The sequence below is a fragment of the Emydura macquarii genome, unplaced genomic scaffold, assembly GCF_026122565.2.
Source record: "Emydura macquarii macquarii isolate MOO-44397 ecotype Brisbane River unplaced genomic scaffold, CSIRO-AGI_Emac_v2 contig_295, whole genome shotgun sequence".
NCBI classification, from domain to species: Eukaryota; Metazoa; Chordata; order Testudines; family Chelidae; genus Emydura; species Emydura macquarii.
In genome coordinates, this window is record NW_027130432.1 from 9,987,690 (window position 1) to 10,012,333 (window position 24,644).

Sequence of the window (24,644 nt, forward strand, 5' to 3'; positions counted from 1 at the left end):
GGTCTGGGGGCGGGACACTCCAGACGCCGTTGCTAGGGAATGGAGCGGGCCGTCGCGCGGGGGCTTCTGGTCCCGTCGCTGGGTCGCCATGGTTACTGGAGAAGCGGTTGGTAGCGGTTGAGGCTGGGGGTAGAGGGTGAGTCTCCGCCCCGGGAAGGGGGAGAGGGGCGCACGACCCCGAAATGAGCCGGGGGGGAATCCCGGGCGGGGAGGGGTGTTAATGCGACTCCCCCCATGATCAGTCCCTCACAGGGTGCGTGTGCCCCCCCGTCACGAGGAACGGAGGGAGTGCGACCCCCCCGTTGCAGGGGGCAAACGCTTCACGGGGGCAGAGTGACACCCCATAAGGGGAGGGCAGGGTTCTGTATCCCGCCCCCCTCACACACACACGGGACAGGGACTTTGTGTGACCTTCCCCCCCGCCCCCACCCGGGGTGCAGGAGACGGTTCATTTGACACCCCGTATGGAAGCAGGAGGGTTTTGAACCCCAACCCGCCTGGTAGGGAATTTGTGTGACACCCCCCACCCCCCATGGGAAGCAGAGGGTTAGGTTAGGTTACACACCTCACAGGGCAGGGAGATGGATGAAACCCCCACAGAGCAAGGGATCTGGGTGTGACACCCCTCTGAGGCAGGGACAGGTAGATTAGTGGGGGTGGAGTTCATATGACACCCCCAGCTAAGCCCTGCTGCTATTAGAAATAAATAAGAATATTAATTGCAGGTCCAAAACCACCCCCCAGCCTTAACGCAGGACTCAGCTCTCTAGAGCTTCATGGCTTCCCATACTGGAGAAACGTTTCAAACTCAGAGCTGTCCAGTATATGATTTCTATGCTTCATAGCACCGTGGTCTGTTTTATATAGCACACACGACCCTATCTGAGCATTATGATTCAAGCCAGATTTGATCAAAAAGTCAAAATGCACCTGGCCTGACATTTGTTATTTAATATTTTATTTATACTGCAGTTACGCCCAATGTCGTCATTGTGCTATGCAGTCTACAGTTATAGAGAAAGATATGGAACTGCTCCCAAAGAATTTATAATCTAAAATGACAAAAAATAGAGAATGGGTATCAGGAAGGATGCACATACGAACAAAGGGTTAAATTGCCCCTGGTACTTACTCGGCTGTACAGAGGAGTAAGATTCCCCTGTTAGTTCCCTGTATGACTGGATTCAGGTTGCTGCTCTGGCCCTGGGAGTGTGGTGAGGGGAGACCAGGGCCTGTTCATCCAATAATCTCTCTAGCAAGCACGTGGGCAGGGAAAGGTTGGAAAGAGAGAGAAAAGTGGGAGGAGCCTTTGGTTATTCCCCTATACAGCAGCCAGAGTAGCAGGTCAAGTGCATAAGGGGCAGTAAACCACACACCCTGAAAAGGGTTGTAGAAACTTACTTCCTCTTAGGGCAAGGGAGGATGATGTCTCCTGGAGTCACAATTCTTTCCTATCCTCCTTTTGGAGTTGCACAATTTATGATCTGCCCTTTCCTGTGGGCTGAGCCTAAAGGCTCAATGTAGCCTGAAGTGACCAGGCACACCATTTGTTAGTTATATATTGTATATATGTTGATGGGTTTGGGGATTTTGTTTTTTAAATATAACCTTACCATGACCTTGTCTGACTACCACGTATCTTTAACTTTTTGTTTCGTTTAATCCTTGCTTATTTACTTTGCTTTAGTGCTTACTCTTTTTCATACTAATCTCAAAAAACACATCAGGAGGATTTTCAGGAGAGATTTTGAAAATGATGCATTTTTTTCACAATATGTCTTTTCAGTCCCCAATTCTGCAGTAAGGTCCCTGTGATTGTACCTTCCTGCCCACACAGTCACAGGCTCAAGTGTCTTCCCACACCAATCCAACTGCAGGACTGGAGCTTTGATCCTTACTCATGCAATAATCCCATTGAAGCCATTGGAAATTTTGCCTGAATAAAAGCAATAGGATTGACTACCTTGATTGTCATCCATCTAAATGACAGAGCTTAAAATGCATCCACCATATGGAGAGACTGGTCCAGAAGAGGGAATCAAAGAGGTAGTTAATGAGCAAGAGATGTCGGAAGAGTCTCCAAGTGATTGCAAAAATGGAGACATCCAGACAAACAATGAAAACACTCTTGTAAAAGCAGGTAATTTAAAGGCAAAACTACATTAACACCTGACCATGGTGTTTTCTGCTAGTATGAATTTAGTGATCATGTGGCTACTTAATTTTTATTTTCTTAAGTAGGTGATATTTCACCAATTGAACTCAATGTCCAGTGCTGCTCTTACTCACATGGATACAACCTGCATTAAGGCTAGATCCTGATCTGTTTTGCTGGAGCTATTGTTTTGCTGGTGTATTTGGGATCAAAATATGATCTAATATGAACTTGTTCCTGTTTCCATTGAACTCAGCGAGTTTTGCCATAACTGAGGCAAGAATTGGAACCTTAATGACCTTCCAATTTTTACTGTGGACTTAATTCTGCCCATAGTTATAATCAGACAGCTTCTATGAACTCCCAACTGGTGTAACTGAAGGCATAATTTAGCTCTGTATGTTTATATATTTGCTGAGGACATCTTGTTTATCTCTCTCTCTCTAAATGGCAGAACTACAGTTGCAACCACAAGATGTAGAGCCAGAGCCTGAAGAGGGAATCAAAGATGATGTGAATGTACAAAGGAAGTCAGAAAAGATTTTGAATGATTACAGCACTGGAGATACCATGATAGCTGTAAAAACAGGTAATTATATGGAAAAGCTACACTAACAACTTCAAAGATGTCCTGTAATAACATGGATGTACTATTATTTTAGTTTCTTTACACGCAGTCCCATATTAATACCAAATCATCAGTAATTAAAAGGATTCTTTACACACAGTCCTATACTAATACCAAATCATCAGTAATTAAAAGGATAGCTGTAATATGAAATAATCATATATTGTTGCAACAAGAAACCACAAGAGCTCTGATACTAGGGCTCCATTGTTGCCATTCATTGTAATGGCTTTTTTTGGAGTCGTAGATACTACCATATCAAAGCTCACTTCAAGTTTATCTAGAGCTAAGCGATAAACAAAATATACTATTCTTATTCTGTTGTTACTAGCTCCTGCGTCTAAAAAAGCTGCAATTGTTTTTAGTTTTTAAGAAAAGCTAACAAAAATGCTTAGTGGGACAGACTGCTTTTACTTGAACATCTTTATGGAAATGAACTTTTAAAAATTTAATATTTCTCTTTAGAAATGGATGATGTAAATTTCATGTTCATACTGTTACATTGCAATATTTTTTTCTTACATAAAACAAGAAGATATTAAATCTGAAGAGAAAACAGTGTACACTGTGCCCAAAATAGATCAACCTCATGAGCTGCAGTCAGGTGGTGACCATAAGCTAGTGACTGATTCATCCAGCCAAAAGGCAGAAGAAAACAAAGGTTGCCTTCGGTAATTTATTTTAATGTTATTAATGAGTGAAATTGTGAAATTAATGAATGAAATCAATTAGAGTTTTGCCACTGATTTAAGTAGAGCCAGGATCTCGCTTTATGTGTTTATCTTAAATGATGCAACAAAATGGTACATAAGATGAACCTGATGCCAACTAATAAATCAATCAAATTGACCTTGACATTTTACAAAATTTATACTGCTTTTAGATGGCCAAAATAGCAAATTGCATTTTGAATACACAATGGAGGGTTATTTGAAAGGCTCAGGAACAATTGTACAAACTTAATATAAGTTTTGTCTGTAGGATTGGACCCTTCCTCAGTACCACTTCAGCCAATACACTGTTTAGTAACCTGAGTATGAATATTTCAAATTCAGAGAAAATTTTTAACAAAGGAAACATGGACTTGGTGGCTCAGTGGGGTGGGACATAAATCCTCTCTTTTATCCCTAAGGATTCAGGTTCTGGTTCAAATCTATCCTGGGCTAGTATAGATTTTTTACAATCTGATGGTTGTGCAGTAGCAAATGTGAAATGGGCTAATTTTGTTAGTCCATTTCCCAGTGGACAGATGTGCACATCAGAAAAACTGCTACTACTAACTGGTAACCTTGTTGAAAGTTTCATCAGGCAAACCAACTACTAAATGGACATGATATATGAACTACAGTTGTTAACATGTGTTGGTAGGAGATAATATGGGAACATTGCATTGCTGTTAGCTCTAATATACCTGTTCTGCAGTGTCTTTTAAAAGTCAACGGAAAGACTCCAATTGACTTCATCAGGATGTGGATCGGGCTGAGGATATGTACAGAATTTCAGTCCCTTGGGTTATCAGCCAACATCTTTCTGAAGAACTAAATTCATATGAAAAATTTGGAAGGGAACATGTGTTGTATAATGAGATTATTTGTGTTTCCAAAGGAGGTAGCTGACCTTATTATGAGCCTATGCATTGCCTGGAGTTGTCAAGAATTTAATTAAAGGGCTTCAAATAGTGTAGATTCATATTGAAAAGCAGTGAAATGTTGCAAATAGATAAAACAACACATCATGATATATCATGCATAAAATAGTTTGTATTGGCTACTAACACTAAAGAATGATCTTGATGTAGAGGCTTTGCTCAGTGTTTATAAAGCCCTTCAGTTCCTATTGAATCTGCAGTCCTGGAATTATTCCAGCCATTATTGCTTGTAGGGACTTAGTTAAATTCTGACAATTCCCCATATTTTATATTGCCTCATTAATTCAAGTGACCAATCAGTTGTGTCAGAACTGTGTGTTTCTCAGAAATATTGAATTATTTAAATGTAATAAGTAAAAATTTAAATGCAGTTTCATTTATTAAGGTCCTGATTCTACCAGTTTTTCTCAGCTTTACTGTGTTGATTTGGGCCTGCCTTCCTGCCAAGAAAATCTTACCATTTTAAGCCCCAATACTGCAGAAACTTAAGCACATGAGTAGTTCCATTCAATGCATAAAATTAAGCATGCTAAAGTCTTTGCAGGACTGGGGCTTTGCAGTTCAACCTGTGCATTTTTTTGTATTAACAAGAATATAGAGGGTTAATGCTGAAATATAATTTTGTAATGTCTAATACTTGTTATAAACTAATCACACAACAAAACTAGATACAGGTTTGTATGTAGGATAATTTACTAAGGTTTTCTTTTAACCTTTTAGACGTGTTTATTTTAGTAAAATCTAGTCTCCTCAAAGAAAAAAATTAAATATTTGCTGTTTGTTTCAAATATTTTCTATATTTTAAATATTTAAGTTTAAAAGCTTACCTTTTAAAACAGTTCTATTTAAATAATACCCAACATGTGTTAGGTGATACACAGATTACTAAAAGAGTCAGGGGCCATGATTGTAGAGCTCACAAATCTAAGGCACTGGTCCTGCATGTGGAGCTCCATATGGGTAGATCACTCTGGCCATGCAGAACCTCATTCACTTCAGTGGGGCTGTATACGGGCACTGAGGTCTTCCTGCTAGTATCAGGTTCAGGGGTTAAGTAACAAGACACAACAAATGGAAACAAAAAATTAAGGGGTGAGTAGAGGAAGAGAAAAAGAAGTTCTAACAAAAAGATCTTGTGGTTGATTAGCTAATTAAATTCAAGAGGAAATATTAATAGCCTATGTAATTCCTTGTTTGTTTTCCTTTTTTAGTTGCTTAGAGAATGATAAGCAACACATCTGCACTCTAAACAAGCAGAAATGGAAAGCAGTTCTGAAATAAACTACTGCATGTTCACTTTGAGTACTGTTCTGAAAGGGTAAAACAGCTAATGAGTTATGTGTCAGTGAAGAAGCAGATTGTTCATCTATTTGAAGTCAGGCAGATATTAAAGCTTCCAGAAAGCATGTTATAATTTAAAGTTTTTTAAGTTGTTCATACTTCCTGTTAAAATTTTAGAATGACAAAAAAGCTCCTGCGAGACATCTGCAAACAGCAAAAATTATATGTGACCCCATGTTTGAATGACACACTATATTTACATTATAAAGGTAAGACACACAAAAAATATCATATTTCAGAGTTATTGTTCTAACTAGCACTATAGCAGGGGATCTGGGTATGGTTTCATCTGAAAACTGTTGTATTAGAAATATAATTAATTTGATGGGAATACTTAATTAGGGGGGTAACTGAGTCAATAGCAAAGTACAAAAATACTTCAGCATCAGTGTTAAGGCCTGATCCTGGAAGATCTTCCAACTTCCACTGAATTCACCAGGAGCTGAGGAATGTTCAACGTAGTGCAGGATAAGACCCAAATGACTAAGGCTAGTGCATTCAGTGACAAATTTGACTTAATTTTGTGACATTTGTGTATCAGCCACTTCATCTAAAGACAACTAATTTAAAATTGATATAAGGAAATACTCTTCTTTACACTGCCTTAGTCTGCTGTGTATTCACCATCACCTGAAATCAATGGGGATTATGCTTTTGTGGAATTTTAAGAGCATTTATATACGTATATGAAAACAAATCCAGCATACTTAGCTACATTAGCTGGGTATATAGACAAAAATACTAGAATTATTATGCCACATGATAAAGATTATAGAACTTTATGTGAGGGTCAGAAAGCAATTATTTCTGTTATAAGATATTGCACTGTTGCCCAGTGCCTTTTTGGAGTGTTTTCAACTTCTTTTGAAACAAGCCAGTACTGGAGGCAGGATACTGGAATTGAGGGAGCAGTGGTATGTTACGGTTTGACAATTTTGATGTTGTTATGAGACAACAGACAACGAGTTAATCTAAACTTGAATCTTACTCTTTTAAATGTACTGTTAACCGCTAAACTGTGACCAACGATATTCATGAAAAACAAGTTACTATAAATCAAGGTGGGATCTAGGTGGCACTTTGAATCAATACACTTGCTTCTCACGTCTAAAGACCCTGGTTTAAAATATTGGTCCTGAATATCTCACAAGCAGAAATCTATGTTAATCCTTCTTAAATGTTCTTTTAGAAAAAGACTTTTTCAGCTCCAGGAACTTGTGTATTAATAAAGAATGACCAGAAAAAAAATGTAAGCATATTGCGTTCAATACCATCAGCTTTGTTATTAGTGAACAATACCCAAATATGGATACTTCACTTTCTACACTCTAGTATTAATAAAGGAAAAAGAGTTCCTAGAGCTAATGTGAATGCTTCCCCTTGTTGTCTTTAAGAATTTCTTTATGTGGAATAGCTAGTCTTTCCATAACAACCAATACAAGCTAATGCTATATACATGACATGCTAAGTCTCCAGGAAGCCCATCTCCCATTTAGGGGCACTATTTGTGCCATTATGCCAGCATATTTTCTTTTATATTTAAAATAGTTATCTTTGTAAACCTTAAGTCTTCCTTCTTGATGAGCCTGTTTCTTCACCACTCAAGTCACTGGGAGTTTTGCCATTGACTTCAATGGGAGCAGTTCATAGATTCCAAAGCCAGAAAGGACCACTGTGATCATCTTGTCTGACCTCCTGTGTAACACATGCCATAGACTTCCCTAAATGAATTCCTGTTTGATTCCAATCTTGATTTTAAAATTGCCAATAATGAGAATGCACTACAACCTTTGGTAAATTGTTCCAATGGCTAGTTACACTTGTAGCCTATTAGTTTATTTAATCATTTATTATAGATTTATTGTTGTGGTTAAGTATAGTTAATTTAGTGTGTGATGGATAGGTTTAAGTAGGATAGGATCATAGGAGTACAAGATTGACAAGCATTCATGAGTGATGAACGTGTATTAGGTATATAAGCAAATCAAGCTATAATGCCAGGCCTACACGCTAATCTGAAATCTTACAGGCCTCAGCCATATTGGGCCTTAGGCCAAAGGAGAGTTGACATAAGTACATGACCTAGGAATAACCCTTAAACAGTAAAGTTATAAGTTTACTGTAAAGAATGTGCCAATGGGTGATGTTTGGAAAAACAATCACAACACTAAACCTTCTAATAAATGATTAAATAAACTAATTGGCTAAAAGCTCTCCCCTTTGATGGGGTGAATATTGTGGAAATTTAAGAAACTCGTCACACACAAATTATGTATTAATACACAGCAAACACTATAATTCAACACAAACATAATGTAAAATATATATATGTATAAATAAGTTGTTTCTTTGTATGGAAGCATGAGGGGTTGATATATTGTTTCTGCAGGCTATTGGCGACGTACAGAAACATATGGAGGTTCTGGTTCTTGATGAGGTTTTATGTTAAACATATCTTCATACAATACTCCCCTCCTCTACAGTGGCTATGAATACTGCTGCTGGATTAACTGTGGCTTGAAGTGGGATAGAAACAGCTTGGACTAAATCAGGCTGGTCTCTGTGCGTTTCTTGGCTTAAAGTCCTAATGTTTCCTCCCATATAACATAAGGCAAAAATAATGCCTGTAGTGATGATATTTTGGACAACATCCCTTCCATCCAATTTCCATCCCTAGAGGGGTGGTTAATACTTCATCTGTTCCAACTAATAACTTGCTCAGTGTTTGCTCTATTTGAGCCATATTACTAATTTCAGTTAAATGCCAATTTTTCCTTTCTGACAACTGTTTTAGCTGTAAATCTAATAGACATATGTATGCAGAATACAGTGCTGGGTGTTCCATGGGCTCTCTCAGGATTTGTGTATGTGTTTGTGATTATAACATTGATTATCTGCTTAGTGAAAGTTATAATACGGACAAAATTCCTTACTTGTGACTGTGTTCATGCCCACTGATTCATTCTTCATATGCTCCTAGAGAGTCTCCAGACTTAAAAAAACCTCTCTCTGTAACTCCCACCCTGCTGATTTTAAAACTGTAGCAGAACAAGAGAGAGACTCAATCACTAGGGAAACTGTGGTTTAACACAGAAATTGATTACTATGTCAATTCAACTGAAATAAAGGCTATATCTTCACTGTTATGGATAATAGTCTATATCAGCCTCATTGCTTAATTTTTTTCTGTACTCCCATTTTCAGCCAATCTCTTCTTATTTAAACCTTGTTTTCTGCAGGATTTGACCGCCTTGAGAATCTTGAAGAGTATACAGGATTAAAGTGTCTATGGCTTGAATGCAATGGTTTAACAAAAATTGAGAACCTGGAGGCTCAGACAGAGTTGCGCTGCCTGTACTTGCAACTCAATTTAATTAATAAAATTGAAAACCTGGAACCCCTGCAAAAGCTGGATTCTCTCAACCTCTGTAACAATTATGTCAAAACCATTGAAAATCTCTGTAAGTGTTTCTAGTGTAGTGTGTTTCATTTAAGTTGTATTTGTTTTTCCATGCATCAGCTTTCTAATCATTAGTGACCATATTTTGCAGGCTTTTTTAAAACTGGGTTAAAATATTGCAAAAACTGCAAAAGCAATTTCAAGGAGGCTTTTGGGTGGAAAGTCAAGCCTATGTGTTTAAAATCTAAATTTTGGGGGAGTTAATTGATCAAAAGAACAAAACAGGTTTCACAGTTACTTACAGTGATGACTAGAACAATTTCTGTAAAGTTATTCCTTACACTGGCATACCTACTTAATCCTTTATTTTCATTCCTCTTTATCACAATCAGACTGTTATCAAGCACTTTTTCATTGTTTTGTAAGTCAGGTGTTCTCTGGTGGCCAAGGACATGATAGTCAAATCTCTTCTGACTACAGAGGAATTTATGCCATGTTTAGGTAGCCACACTTGACATGATAAAGAGAAATTCCTCTGCACCACCACTTGTGTGTTTTAGGTGTAACATGAAATAGTAGCTCTTGCTTTTGTGTAATTGACTAGTTCAAAAGATACATATGCGTTTAAAACAAACTCAGGCTTTCTAGGCTTTATGATAAAGAAACAAAAATTGTGGGGGAAAAGGCTTGGAAATACATTGCCAGACAACACATGTATATGAAAAAGCCACAAAGTGAAAAATAGTCATGATATTTAAAGGTGCAGTTTTCTACTCTGTCCAGAAAATTCTCCTTGTATGGAACGATGTTAATTCATTTTTCTTTCATTGTATTGTTATTGTCCAACAGCTTGTCTGAGAGTTCTGCACACTCTGCAGATTGCTCACAATAAGTTACAAACAGTGGAAGACATACAGCACCTGCAGGAATGCCCGACTATCTGTGTCCTTGACCTTTCCCACAACAAATTAAATGATCCAAATATTCTAAATGTTCTGGAGACCATGCCTGATTTGGTAAGCAAAATATACATGAGGGGATTTTCTATATGTTCACCTACATCTGTTTGGGACAATCGCCACATTAAATTGTTTTTATCAGGGAGCCCCGTACACAGTAATAGTAGAACTTCACCTTCATTAGAAGAAGGTGCTTTAGAGATAAAGTATATTGTTAGTAATGCTAGGCAAATAATTTAATTTTGGCTCACTGAAAAAGTAAAATATTGTTTTGGGCTGAACAAATTTTTTTGCCCCAAAATGATAGATTTAGACATCAGGTGTTTTATAACACAGTTTTCCCTCCCCCTCCCCCCACTTTTTTTTTTTTTTTCATAGTTAAACCTAGCTAAAATTCAAAATAAAAAGTTTAAACTTTTTTGGAATATTTTTTCCCAAGCTGAAACTGTTCACTGAATTCAGCTCCAATTTATCAGCCTGAAACTGCATTTTTCATCAAATAAAGTAATTGGCCCCAAAAAATTCACCCAGCTCCAATGGTTTGCTATAGTCCATAAATATTTTCTCTGATTCTCTTCCCTGAACTTCTAAAAGGAGTTCATATGTGATTTGAATTATAGGAAAAATAACTAAGTATTGTACAGTTAGAAAGGCTTTACATTGCTTCCAAAGACCCTTATTATAATCTTAATGCTGCCTACTCTGTTTTCATGAACTTTTTCCCCTTTATTTGTACCTGCAAGTTTGTTTTCTTTGTAAAAACAAAGATAGCCCTAATGAGATGGAAAAAAATATCTATACTATCATTTAAATTGGACTTTAACTCCAAAAACAGTTTGGAGATAGCCAGATTGAATAGGAAAGTAGTAAGATTAGGTCTCTGCTTGTCAGCAAATATTACTGTAGCAGTTTAAAAAAACAAATGTTTTCATTAATGCAACTTGGTCCATGATTGGAAATTTCCCCCATGTTGTTCTGCATGCTGAGGTATATCACTCATTTTTTCAAAACCTCTTGGATTCAGAGATTATAGAGAAAACACCTTTCTGTCTGGATTTAATTTTTACCTCTTTTTTAAAAACAATGTACCTTGCTTTTATAGCGTGTGCTGAATTTGATGGGAAATGAAGTGATTAAGAAAATTCCTAATTATAGAAGGACACTTACTATTCGACTAAAACAGTTAACATACCTGGATGATAGGCCAGTTTTTCCAAAGGACAGGTGAGATATAGCAAAGTCTTCTTTACATAGCAATATAGATTAAATATTAATAATCACACCACCACATTCCATTTTTATCATGCATGGAGAGGAAGAATCTGACCAAAGTAAGCAGTCATGGTATAACAGGGAAGGTCCTCTCATGGTTCAGTAACTAGTTGAAAGACTAAAAAAGGGTAGGAATAAATGGGCAGTTTTCAGAATGGAGAGAGGTAAATAGTGGTGTCCTCCAGGAGTCTATACTGGGATCAGTGCTGTTCAACGTATTCATAAATGATCCAGAGAAAGGGGCAAACAGTGGGGTGGCAAAATTTGCAATTGATACAAAATTATTCAAGATATTTAAGTTCAAAGCAGACTGCAAAGTGTTACAAAGGGATCTCACAAAACTGGGTGACTGGGCAACAAAATGGCAGATAAAATTCAGCGTTGATAAATGCAAAGTAATGCACATTGGAAAACAAAGTCCAACTAAACATACAAAATGATGGGGTCTAAATTAGCTGTTGCCACTCAAGAAAGAGATCTTGGAGTCATTGTGGATAGTTCTCTGAAAACATCCACTCAATGCACAGCAGCAGTCAAAAAAGCTAACAAAACGTTAGGAAGAATTAGGAAAGGGATAGATAACAAGACAGAAAATATTGATGCCTCTATATAAATCAATTACATCCACACCTTGAATACTGCATGCAGTTCTGGTCAACCCATCTCAAAAAAGATAAGTTAGAATTGGAAAAGATACAGAAAGAGGCAACAAAAATGATTAGGGGTATGGAACAGCTTTCTTATGTGGAAAGATTAAAAACACTAGGTCTTTTCAGCTTGGAAAAGAGATGACTAAGAATGATAGAGGACTATAAAATCTTGACTAGTGCAGAGAAAGTGAATAAGGAAGTATTATTACTTCTTCACATAACACAAGAACTAGGGGGTCACCCAATGAAATCTATAGGCAGCAGGTTTAAAACAAACAAAAGGAAGTACTTCTTCACACAACGTACAGTCAACCTGTGGAGCTCATTGCTCCGGCATGTTGTGAAGGCCAAAACTATAACAGGATTAGAAAAAGAACTAGATAAGTTCATGGAGGATAGGTCCATCAGTGGCTATTAGCCAAGATGGTCAGGGATGCAACCCCGTGCTCTGAGTGTCCCTAGCCTCTGTTTGCCAGAAACTGGGAATGGACAACAGGAGATGGATCTATGATTGCCTGTTCTGTTCATTGTCTCTGAAGCACCTGGCATGGCCACTATTGGAAGACTAGATATTGGGCTAGATGGACCCAGTGTGGCCTTTCTTATGTTCTTGTGACCAGAAATCAGTGGAGGTAGGTGGCCTTGTCTACACTATTATCTTACAGTAAAAAGCTCTGCATTCTAAAGTCTTAATACATAGAAACACAATACCATCCTCATATTGTGGCATATTCCTATACACAACTGCCTTTCTCCATAATCAGTAGCCCAAACTCTGCTCATGATGTCAGAGTGGTAGCACAGATGTCATGGAGATCAGAATTTGGGACTTTTTAAAAAATTTTACTAACAAAAGATGGAAATTCTGGTTTTGTAATCATTAGCCTTTACAAACTTGTGTTCCTTATCTGTTCTATTTCACCTACAAAATATCTGTACCTTACATAGCAGTCCTTGCTGCTCATGGGAGCAGTTTTTTTTTTCTAATGCTAATCTACTCAGTAACTTTTCTTCCCTTGCAAATAGACATTTGAAGTCTCCCTTTCATCTTGAACACATTGAGACACTAGTATTTACAAAACTGTTACAGTGGTCTTGCCTATTGCCATTAGAGCCTGTGCCGAAGCCTGGGCCACGGGAGGGCGTGAAGCAGAGAAGACTGAAAGGGAAAAATGGGAGACCAGAGAGAGAAGGAAGATCCAAGACAGCATTGATGCGCTAACAGCGATTAGGCGGAAAGCTGAAGAGAAGAAAAGACAAAGGGAAATTGAAGAAAGAGATAGAAAGTGTGAAAATAAAGATTCAACAGAGGCCCAGGAAGGTTTGTGGTTTAGCTTTTGGATAAAGCTGCTATTTGTCTCTGCTTTAAGTCTAATTTGGAGTTCTAAGTACTTAATCTTACCTTACTTTGACATTACTTTTTATCAGGCAGTGATCAGTGGGTAAAATTCTGTTATTATTTACAAGAGTGTAAATCCATAGTAGCTCTGCTGACTTCAGTGGACTTACAGCAATGTAAGTCTGTAGAAAATGAGAACAGAATTAGACTTGTTGATGATAGCTTGATAAATAGCAGGATTTAATGCAGACCTGATGCTGCAATAATAAAGATTACATCTTACACCAATCTAGAAAGACAAGTTGGGTTAGGTAATATCTTTTATTGGACCAACTCCTGTTGGTGAGAAAGACAAGCTTTTGATCTACACAGAGCTCTTCCAGAGGTCTAGGAAAGGTACTCAGAGAGCACCAACAGAAGTTGGTCCATAAGATAATACCTCACCCACCTTGTCTCTCTAATATCCTGAGACCAACACAGTTACAACAACACTGCATACAATTGATCTAGCAAATGATTTTAGTAGGAAACAAGCTGTTATTTTTCCCATACAGTGATATTTAAAATAAATCAATAATCCCAAAGGTTAAGGTACAAATTGATGTCGCTTTTGGGTACACAAGACAATCATTTCCCCAAGTCATGTATTATTTTAATCTATATAAATTACACATTAAAAAGGATCTCTCAAAAAACCATTTTTCTGTCCCATGTCTCAGCTATCAGTCTCTACTATATTAATTGACAGTCAGAAATGGAGCCTATAGCTTGAAAGCAGTCACTGTTACACAAGCTGTGTGTGGATGATTTTAACAACTCGCTTCACTTTCTGCATTCTCTACACCATGGAGTCTTCTTTCACATTACTTAAGATAACCAGTGTATGAATAATAAAACTTCCCAGCTAAGACTTTGGGTCACAGCAAATAGGTTGCAAGGTGACCAAAACACCACCCACAAACCAAGTGTAGCCAGAGTGTTTGACTACAATGCATATTTTCAGGTATCCATCCATATACAATTTTAGAGATTAGAAGCAGTTTTGCAGCAAATAGGTGAGATCTCAGAGAATTATGGAATTTATGTAAGGAACTCCCTCTTTGGCTCTTATCCAGCAAAATGCTGAAGCATGTGCTTAATTTCAGGTACATAAGTAATCCTTTTGAAGTCAATGGCTTAAATTAAAATATTTAAAGATAAGCATTTGCTTAAATGCTTCTCCTGGATCAGGTCCTTTGACAAAGTACTGAGAGATGGGCAAAACCACTTGCACAACATGTCTGTAGTCAACTGAAGGGTATTGTTCCCTGATGACAGATCAAATACAAAAGGGCATTTTGGTGCGTGTTTGAGAGCAAAGGCTGAAGACTATATGTTACAGCCTGAATACTCTTAACCTGCAAGTACTTGCTCTACTGCTTTACTTTTATTGGCTTTTCTACTGCTTTAGGAGATATTCCATTCACAAGTTACAGCGATGTGACTAACAGTACTTCAGAAGCATTTGAAATCTCTAAAGAGACAGAAATTCAGCAGAAGATTAAGAAATTTGTAAATGAAAGTATGGAGGCCAATGATGAAGTTTTAGCTGAAACATCAAGTAAAGAAGATCTGGATAGCTTGCATACTAATGTTACTGGGAACATTCAGAAGAATGTGCAAGAATCTAATTCTCACAAATGCCCAAATTTCAGTACTAATGAAGAAGGTAATGTACACTGCAAAAAGCCAAACAAACAGAGATGATGAGCCAAACTCTATGCTCATATACATCACCAGTGACCTGATTGAATTCATTGGGGTTGCTGGGATGTAAGAATGAGGAACTTGACTTAGTATCTGTCCACAGTATGTAACTGAGGAAAATGGAGTTTTGCGTGACAAAAGTTTTGGGTGAGTTTTGGGTGGCTTTAAACACCAATAATGTTAAAAAGGGGGTGGAGGGCATGATGCTCTGCTGTCTTTATGAGTGAAACAATTACATTGGCCCACATTTCAATTTCTTTGTTTCAAAATGCAAAAGTTAACTTATATAAACCAAAGGAGTCCACTGGTATGATGTAAAGACAGAAAGGTGAGATACAGATGGGTTGGGGTACAAAACTTTGGAAATATAGAATGAAAGAAAAGATGCACTGTGTTGGCTCTGATAACGCTTTCCTAGTCTTAAAACATTTCTCACGTACTTTGGACCCAATTCTGCAAGTTAGACATACCCTTAGATTTTCTAAACACATGGAGTTTCGTCAATGCAGAAAAACCCAAATTTTCTTAGTGTAGACAATGCCAGCGGCTGGGGATAAGATTAATTTAGATCAGTGATAGCTTTGAACATTAGAAAGGAGACATACCTAAATGAGGAACATAACAGACAAATAATTGACTAAATATTTTTCCTTATTTCTTAGAGATACTAGTAGGGAATATAGCTATCCAAGGTGCCCTGGTTACTGAACTGGATGAGTCTGAAGAAACAGAACAAATTAAGCTGGAGATACCAGAAAAGCTTTTCATTGATGTATGTATTAGGGCTGAGTATGTAATCATTTGTTTCATATTTTGAGGGATCCAAATTTAGATGATATCAGCTTATATCCTGGCTAAATAATTGTGTGTGGCCCAGGTCTTGTAGGAACTTTCCACTGTCAACAAAAACTCCCTGAAAAAAGTTAAAGGACAATGCAACATCTGTTTGGGGGCTACATGGCATCTGGATAGATTTTTCTGAAGTTCCCTGGGTCAAGAAATTTACCAGTCTTCTACATCTTGTCTGCTCTGTTGCACACAGTAGTTCTAAAGTCAGACTCTTTAGAACTCTGAAATCTGCTTTTATTTTGTAAAATAATTAGTAATGGTTTAATTAAAAAAAAAAAAATCCCAATTGCAATATAATTATTCGTATCCAAGAGTTTGCCAAACCAAATTAATGGTTTAATTAAAAAAAAAAAAAACGTATCCAAGAGTTTGCCAAACCCCAAATCAAATGTACAGTAAAAATATAAACTACTGAGCAAAAAATCATGAGGAAGAAATAGCCATCCAGTCATTCGTATATGTATTGTACATCAGTTTGGAGCAATAATTAATCTTTCAAAAATAGTTATATTTATTTTTTAAAATAGAGAAATATACATTAGACAGAATATATAATTAAAGATTACCACATCTAATACCTTTTTTTGTTATTTAGGGCCCTGATTGTGCAGACAATCATGTATTTGTTTAACTTTAAGGACATGAGTAATTCCACTGAAAAATCTCTCTATATGTAATAGAATAGAGGGTCTAAAGTAACCAGAAACAATTTAATATATTTAACCTTTATCGGATTCAGATTTTGTCCCTACTAAGAACCCCAAAATTCTGAAATTAGCACTCTCTCTAATCTCTTATACAAATCATTACATCCTGATTCTCAATTTTGTTACCAATGTCTGTTTTATCTTTTCATTGTCTTTCAGTTTTTGTGAGACAATTTCCATTTTGTTCTCTTAGGGGGAAAAGAGCACTTTTTGCCTCGGTGGAGTGCTTACTACAGTGTACTCCCACTGGCTACTTTTAATACTTTGTCTGGCTGTGAATATTTGTCAGGTCAAGCACTTGATCTGCAATTTGTATGCTATCAGTTTAGAGTGCAGATTTTGAAGCCACTCAAAAACTAGTTTAAAAGCAATCTCAATATTGTGTGTGCCTCACTGGGAAAATCTCATGGGCTATGAGGGATTTCTTTTCATGGGGTTACCTGGCCCCAGATCAAGCCCCTTTGCACTTGCCCTAATATTTGGTTAAAAAGCATTCAATATCATTCTCATTTGTTTGATTCAGAGTGAGAAAGATGTTTAAAAGAACTCAGTGATGCATGAAAAATTAAAATAGGTATATTTTCCTTTTTAAAAAAAGAGTATAACAACATCCTGTTGCATGAGTTTCCTTTTGTCTCCTAATAGACATGAATCTCCTAGCTATACAGAAAAAGAAACAACACCCAGATAAAATGTTAGTGCCCTATAGTACTCTATTCTGCAGCTGTTCTCAGCATTGTTTTCAAGAGTGGAGAGAGATTCTTGCAGCAACATCCAATAGTCATGCTACACCATTTCTCTTTAGACACTCTCAGCAGTGACATTATTGGGAAGGACAGTGATGAAACGCTCTACCAACAGTGCAATACCCAGCACTCCTGTCATGGTGTTTACAGTGGTACTCAGAAGTGACTTAAATAGGAAGGATAGAGGGAACCCTTTGGAAAGGAGCTGTGGCAACATAAGCCAGCAGTTTCCTTTACCCTCCAGCAGTTTCACATAATTTTATCATCCAGTAATAAGCAGGAAGAGCAATGGGTGTGGGAGCCTGGAAGCTCCAGCAGCAACACCCTTCATTTTTAAAAATTAATCTGAGTGCACTATTCAGTATTGCCAGCCTCAAGAGATCAAAAGTCACAAGTTGGATGTCCCCCAAATCATGAGATTTTAAAAAATCCATCAAATCAAATGTTTTGGTTTTTAAACTCCCCTCTACTCCTCTGCCAGTATGTGTGAGATAACTGTCAGGTTGAAGTATCAACCTTTAATGTACATAAAAATGCATGCCTCTCCCTGGCTGCTCAGCTGGAGACTCAATTTACCCTTTCCTCACCCCTGCGCTAGGGGAACTGCCATCCATTTCCTATTACTGTGCTGACTCTCTCTCTCCTCTTAGTTTATTTCTATTGATAGAAGAAGGGCTGGATGGTAAATAATTTGAGAACACTTGCATGTAGAAGTTATATTACTTTTTCAGGTTGATGAGTCATGGATATACATATTAACTCCTGCTTTCTGAATTTAGCTGAACAGGGTGCAGAAGAGTGTCAGGAGAGGGAGGCTGAGACAAAAATGAGTATTGTATATTGCATGCAAGAGAAAAATGCTCTCACATTACACATGAGTAAATTCATGTTTATGTAGTACTGCAATAAAAGCACAGGTGCCACTCACAAATGAGTATGAAATAACTAGCTATTGGGCAACTAACCAGCATCTTTAGGGAGCACAGTGTTATGTAATCTCTCTCCATTAAATATTTAAAAAAATATTCAATAAAAATAAGAGTTGAAAATATTTATTGTACTCAAAACATGATCCTATATAATATCAGTGTTTCTGTGCAAAAATGTGTGTCAGTCATTCATATAAGCAATATGACAGTAAAAGCAATATGGGATTGGTTTAGCCTTTTCTACCCTCCTTCCAGTCCTCATAGAGCTTGCTCAGAAGCCATACTGCTGTTACATTCCCCCACTGTAGTTGCAGATGACCATCTCTAAGAGGAATAGATGTCACAAAGGGGGAGTAGGAAGCAGCATTAACTTCCACAGACATTTCCATTTAGAAATCTCTTGGGTTTGACTGGCACATGTTGTGCCTTGCAGATGCTTCCTGGACACCCCCAACTCAGCCTATGCCCTCAGAGATCCCCCATCTCACAGTGGACATGGAGATGGGTTTCTGTGGGCTGACAAGCAGGAATGAACAACACTGCTTCTTTCAGAGCTGTCTTCCTATCCTTTTCTCCTTTCTTTGCTCACCGCACTGCACAGTAGCAGAGAGCATTTTGGGCTCTAAGACTATTGCTATCCTGTTTTGGAGGCAGATATTTTTTTCCATCCTAGGCATGCATTTGGAAGACAAGACTGCTATTTTGGAGTTGAGAGGACAATTGTGGGGAGTTAAAATTAGAGTTTCAACTTTAAAAGTTTTGCTTTTATGAGGTTTCAAATGCGGTTTTGCTCTTTCTGGGTTAGAAATTGCTTGTACCATTGACAAGCTATTTTGTGATCTTCTTCAGGAACTGCCTGATTTAGAAGATGTAGATGTTAGTGAATTTTCACCAGGAGAGGAAAACTCAATCAGAAAGGTGAGCTTCTTGCTAATTATTCTTATCAGGCTGGTGCTCTCCTACTTAAGTTTACTAATACATTACATAGTGTACATTTCCGTTTGAGAGGGGAATAGTTATTTTTTAATTTATAAAATGTAATCAGCAACATTTACCAGCACATTCTGTATACATTAAAACAATGAGTTGCATTTTACATTTCAATTTGAATTGCCACATTATCACATTTAAAAAAAATTTTTTTTAACAATGTGATACTTAAATCAGATGGACCTCTTAAGAGTGTATTGTATTTATTTTTACTTTTTAAAAAATAATTATAGAAGAATGATACCAATTTACTATAATGAACTGTCTTGACTGACAAACTGCCATCTACCGAATAGAATAAGAACTGCTCAGTTGCATGTCATAGGCCCAATGCTGCTAACAGCTATAGGATAGTATTATTTGGTTCTGTTGATAGGAACCTGCTGTTAGTTTTAAGCCCACTGTTGCTATGAGATTCCAAATGAGCAAAATGTGCAGCACAGTGGCAACAGTGAGCCAGTTGGATGTTGATTAGTTGTAGAATTATATATAAATGATATAATATGGTATTTTTTCTGTACTGCTGTTGTACAGAAATTATTAATATTGACTTAATTGGATAAACTGTATAATCCAGTTGTATAATTGGATAAATTAAAATTGGAAAGCTACCTAAGAAAATATTTCTCATCACTAGTCACCTCCATTGATTTCCATTCATTAGTCGTGTACCCAGTGTATGGCAACAATAGAAGCACTTTCAGAAACTTTCCAGAACTTTTAGTCACCCTTCTTCACTCCAGACAGGAATCTTACTTCTTTATGCAGTCTTTAAAGGAACTTTGATTCACCTGAACAGAAAAATCCATGTTTTTTTCTTCTCTGGACATGAATCTAGAAAAGTAGAAACATTTTATTTGTGAATGTTTTAGTCCTCAATTAACTATTTTTTCTGATAAACTGTATGCAAATATTTGACCACATCTCCTACGCTCTTTGGTAGCTTCCACTGCACTTTATCCTGTTAGAATAGTGCCATCTTGTGGAAATAATCAGAAAGATTCAGTATTTGTACAGGCAGTGCTGAAGAATGAGACAATCATTACGCCATACTTATTGTGTCTAACAGCTTACAGAAAATCAAATAGGCAGAAAAACTAGCAAGATTTCAGCCTAGTACTGCAACTAGCCCTGTGTGTACTTTGCTACGCTGGCATCATCCCTTCTTCCTTTACAAGGACCCTTGGGATTAGGCCCACTCCCCAAATCCCTTACCCTTCCCTCCTGCAAAGAATAAAGGTGCACACAATGGGTGTCCAGTTTGTGTTCAGCCTAAAAAGGCCTCCATCCATATAAGTCAAAACTGCTGTTCTCAGCCCAAACCTACCTGCATTCCTGTATGTGGGACTGGGATAGGTAAACGGCTCCTGCAGGGCCCCCCTCTGCACTGTTTTGAACCCACATCACCTCTCCCTCCAGGGGACAGAGGTGGAGAATCAAGAGCAGGAGGGATCTTTGGGCACATGTCTCCCACAGCATACTGTGATACCCATAAGTGCTGATGGGTGGTCCCTACTGGTGCCCCCAGCCTTGGGGATGGCCATTTGTCTATCCTTCCTCACTTGTCCCGGGTTAGGAGAACCAATCAGCACCCTGACTCCCCCTGAGCTGAAGCCAAGTGCAAGATGGGGATTGCCATTCAGGCACACAAGCCCCAGATGGAGAGCATGTCCACCAGGGTTCTGCAGGATGCCCTGGGGCTGCCCCAGTACTCTAGCTCTGACCAGAAGTCAATGGAGATCCCGTGCTGTTACTGCACCTGTAGCCCCAACTGTACCCTGGAGTTTTTTCATGTCATCCTCTGCTCCCTGACATCATGTGACTACTGAGCTTTGGTGCAAATGGCCTGACTTACAGCAGGCTGAATCCCCAGGGAGCTGGGATCAGGGAGCCAGCTAACTTCCTTGAGGCACATGAGTGGGAGAATCAGGACCTCTGGAATTAGGAAAGAAAGCCTACCCCAAATAAGACAGCAAGAAATACCGCATGGGAACCTCTCCCCTAAGGTTGTAAAAGAGCACAGGGCCTATTCCCATCTGGGACCATAAGAAGCCTGACTCTATAAGTGGGGCGGGCAGAAATAGACTCAACTGCTTTGCCATTTTTACAGCTTTGATTTGTTTTGCTTGTTTGTTTTAATAAAAAAAAAATGAAAGACATAATATATTGGTACTTCAGTTTGGTGCCTGACTCCTGGCATACATTAGGAATTTATATTTTTATTAACCCCCCCCCCAACACACACACACACACACACACACACACATTCTTAAAACTTAGTAGTACTTTCTGATCATTTTAGGGAGTGGCATCTAGAAAGTTTTATAGGCTGCAGATTCTCCAACAATGAAAACTGCTTGATCAAGTTTGCCTTCATTTTATTAATGCCCTGCCAGTTTAAGACTACTGTCTGATAACTGCTTAGGGGAAACTTCAGCTCTTTCGACCAGGCAATCCTGATATTTCTGCTTTCCATGCTGTCTGTATGAAGTGGATGTTCTATGAATGGTGGGGGAGCAGGGTATCAAAACTGAGAACTGTCATATGGATCTGAGAACAGAAGTTTGCCTTTGAATTGTAATAGTCCAGCCCTTAGTGGCCACTTCTGTAAGAATAGATTATTTTCAATTATCTTATCTACCTTTATAGCACGCATTTCATCCAAAGATTGAAATCATTTCTGAAGTGAATGATGACAAGGACTCTGCATCAGAGGAAAACAAAACCTTATTTGGGAACTCAATAACAGAAGAGATTCCAACAGCCATCTTTTCAAATATATGTAAGGCACCTGAACACGTTCGAAGGGAAACCACAAGACCCCTTGTAGAAGGCTTAGCAGAACCTTGGAGTCCAGAGAGAGACTTAGAGACCAAAGTTAAACAAGCCAAACCTTTGAAATCATTGATACAAGAGATTACTGATGAACCAATGGATGATACACCGACATCATCAACCTACAATAAAGTGGATGACCTAATCCTAGGAGAAGTGGACAACAAAGATAGTCACATTATACCCGCCTGCCTTGGTAAGATTATTGTAACAAAATTTAAAAGAAAAAAACCAAACAGGTAAAGAAGGGGGAAATGAAAGATGGTGGTGTACTTTGAAGGAAGGAGTTTGTTCACCCATGTCAATGATGTTAGCTAGTTAGGACTGGGGGGAAGGAGGGACTGAGGAAACCTCCTCAGACTCAGATACACAGACTCTGAGGTCAGAAAGGACCAATATGATCATCTAGTCTGACCGCCTGCACAATGCAGGCCACAGAAACTCACTCACCCACTCCTGTAATGGACCCCTAACCTATGACTGAGTTATTAAAGTTCTCTAATCATGGTTTAAAGACTTTAAGTACAGAGAATCCACCAGCAATTCCCGACCCCAATTATGGCAATCAGTTAAACCCTGAACATGTGGGCAAGACTCACCAGCCAGACACCCAAGAAAGAATTCTTTGTAATAACTCATCTAACCCCATCTAACATCCCTTCCCAGGCCATTGGCATAACTACTACCAGTAGTCAAAGATCTGTCAATTGCCAAACTAGGCTGTCCCGTCATATCATCTCCTCCATAAATGTATCAAGCTCAGTTTTGAAGCCAGCTAGGTTTTTTGCCCCTACTGCTCCCCTTGGAGGTCCTACTGGTCTCTTTCCCCCACTTTGTACCCTACTGGAATTCCAGTAGGTTGAGACATAGAGTATTCTTTTGTGACTATTTCCATACAAATGTTCTTAATAAATTTTTAAAATTGGGATTTGTTTCTTTTTTCAATAGTAAAGATGATTAATCACAATTTCACGTCTTCATGCTTTAACAGAGAATAAGACTGAGGACAAAAAGGTGCAGCATCTGGAGGCGAATGGAGGATCTCCTCATAAACCACAAGAAAACAATGAGGACATCGAATATGGATTAGATTAAGAGATGAATAAAACTGGACCAAATTTGGAATACATCATCCAGCCCACTATTTGTGGTTACTCCCAAAAAAACCCAGAATAGCTGTGGGTATAAAACACCTGAAATTACAGTGTGATATCATTCATAAAATTACTGCCTTTAATACAAGAACATTGTGGTCTATCACAAAGTTAGCCAGTCATGGCCAACATAACAGTGTTGCTCTCAGCAGCGCTACATTAAAGTGCAGCATTTCAGTGAATGATGTCAGACAAAAGTGTGCCACATTGATATTCAGAAGAGAAGGGCTAATTCCCAAACTAATCCACAGGTACCAAGTGCTTTATGGTCTGATTTTCAAAGATGCTGAGCACCTATAGCTCCCATTGCAGTCATAAATTGTAAGCGCTCAGCACCTTTGAAAACCAGGTCAATAATGTTTAAAGGTTGAAGTGAGGTTTCTTTTGAGAGATTATTTCTCATGTCTTTCTAAACATAGGACAGTTAAATGTTTATAATTTAGCATTTCATTTATTTCTGTAGTTTTAATCTACTGTCACATTTATTTTTATTTGATCTAAAAAAAAAAATCCTGTTATTAAGGTTAATTGTTAATTTGTAAAATTTCCTTGTGTGTATATGCTAGCAAATACTTACCAGCTAGAAGCTTACTGAAAATAAAGTTAATTCACTTCTTAGCAAGATTTGTTAAGACTGTAAAGCTCAGATATTCAAATTTATATGCAAAAAGTGTGCAGACATACTGCGTTCATGTATGCAACGTATGGGTGTACATTTTTGCACACACATGGTCACTTGTACGTAACTTATCAAAGAACTGTGATGAAGATCCACTCCCCCACATCACACTTTTATACATGGAACAAGTCTCAGCCCTGAGAGTTGACTTTTCAGTTCATTTTAAAAAATTAGAGCAGATGAAAATATTTACCTTTTAGGGATGTCTGAGATGAAGAGGGCACACAGTTTTGTTGTTGGTAGACTTTCCCTAAACTGCACAAATTCTGGGACCAGGTCGACAAGATATTTTAGGGAAATAACAGGTCAGTTATCAATCACAGGCCTGAAGTTTCTGCTATTACGTTGGAGGCCAAAAGAAAGTTGTACTGAGTGGAACCATTTCTTCTGTTCTAGGCTTCTCTTTTATACAGTAGTGGCAGCCTTGTGCCAAAATTAAGTGTGGGCTCAGCTGTGACTCTTAGCTTTGGCCTCTCCTCAGTGAGGCCTGGTCTATACTTACCGGCAAATTTGGCGGCAGTCGACCGGAGTTATGCAAGCTACAGAGATTAGCATGCGTAACTTATGTTGATGTCCTAAAGTCCATTCTGCACGCCATCTCCACTATGCTGTGCCGA

At 38.1% G+C, this 24,644-nt stretch overlaps 1 protein-coding gene across 3 annotated transcripts; it reads left to right on the top strand.

Moving 5' to 3' along the window:
• Nucleotides 1-60: 60 nt before the first annotated feature.
• Nucleotides 61-23,960, top strand: DNAAF1 (dynein axonemal assembly factor 1). Of its 3 annotated transcripts, XM_067549914.1 has the most exons (14): nucleotides 106-136; nucleotides 1,991-2,140; nucleotides 2,610-2,744; nucleotides 3,316-3,454; nucleotides 5,890-5,981; nucleotides 9,012-9,233; nucleotides 10,022-10,188; nucleotides 11,234-11,355; nucleotides 13,166-13,374; nucleotides 14,843-15,100; nucleotides 15,801-15,910; nucleotides 19,219-19,287; nucleotides 22,009-22,390; nucleotides 23,186-23,960. In XM_067549914.1, exons 2-14 carry the CDS (start codon nucleotides 1,999-2,001, stop codon nucleotides 23,287-23,289), a joined length of 2,151 nt encoding a protein of 716 aa, XP_067406015.1. In that variant the 5' UTR covers nucleotides 106-136; nucleotides 1,991-1,998; the 3' UTR covers nucleotides 23,290-23,960. The 3 variants fall into 3 exon arrangements, with proteins under 3 accessions (XP_067406024.1, XP_067406015.1, XP_067406011.1); XM_067549923.1 differs by lacking the exon at nucleotides 1,991-2,140 and having other exon boundaries at nucleotides 61-136; XM_067549910.1 differs by lacking the exon at nucleotides 106-136 and having other exon boundaries at nucleotides 1,984-2,140.
• Nucleotides 23,961-24,644: the final 684 nt, after the last annotated feature.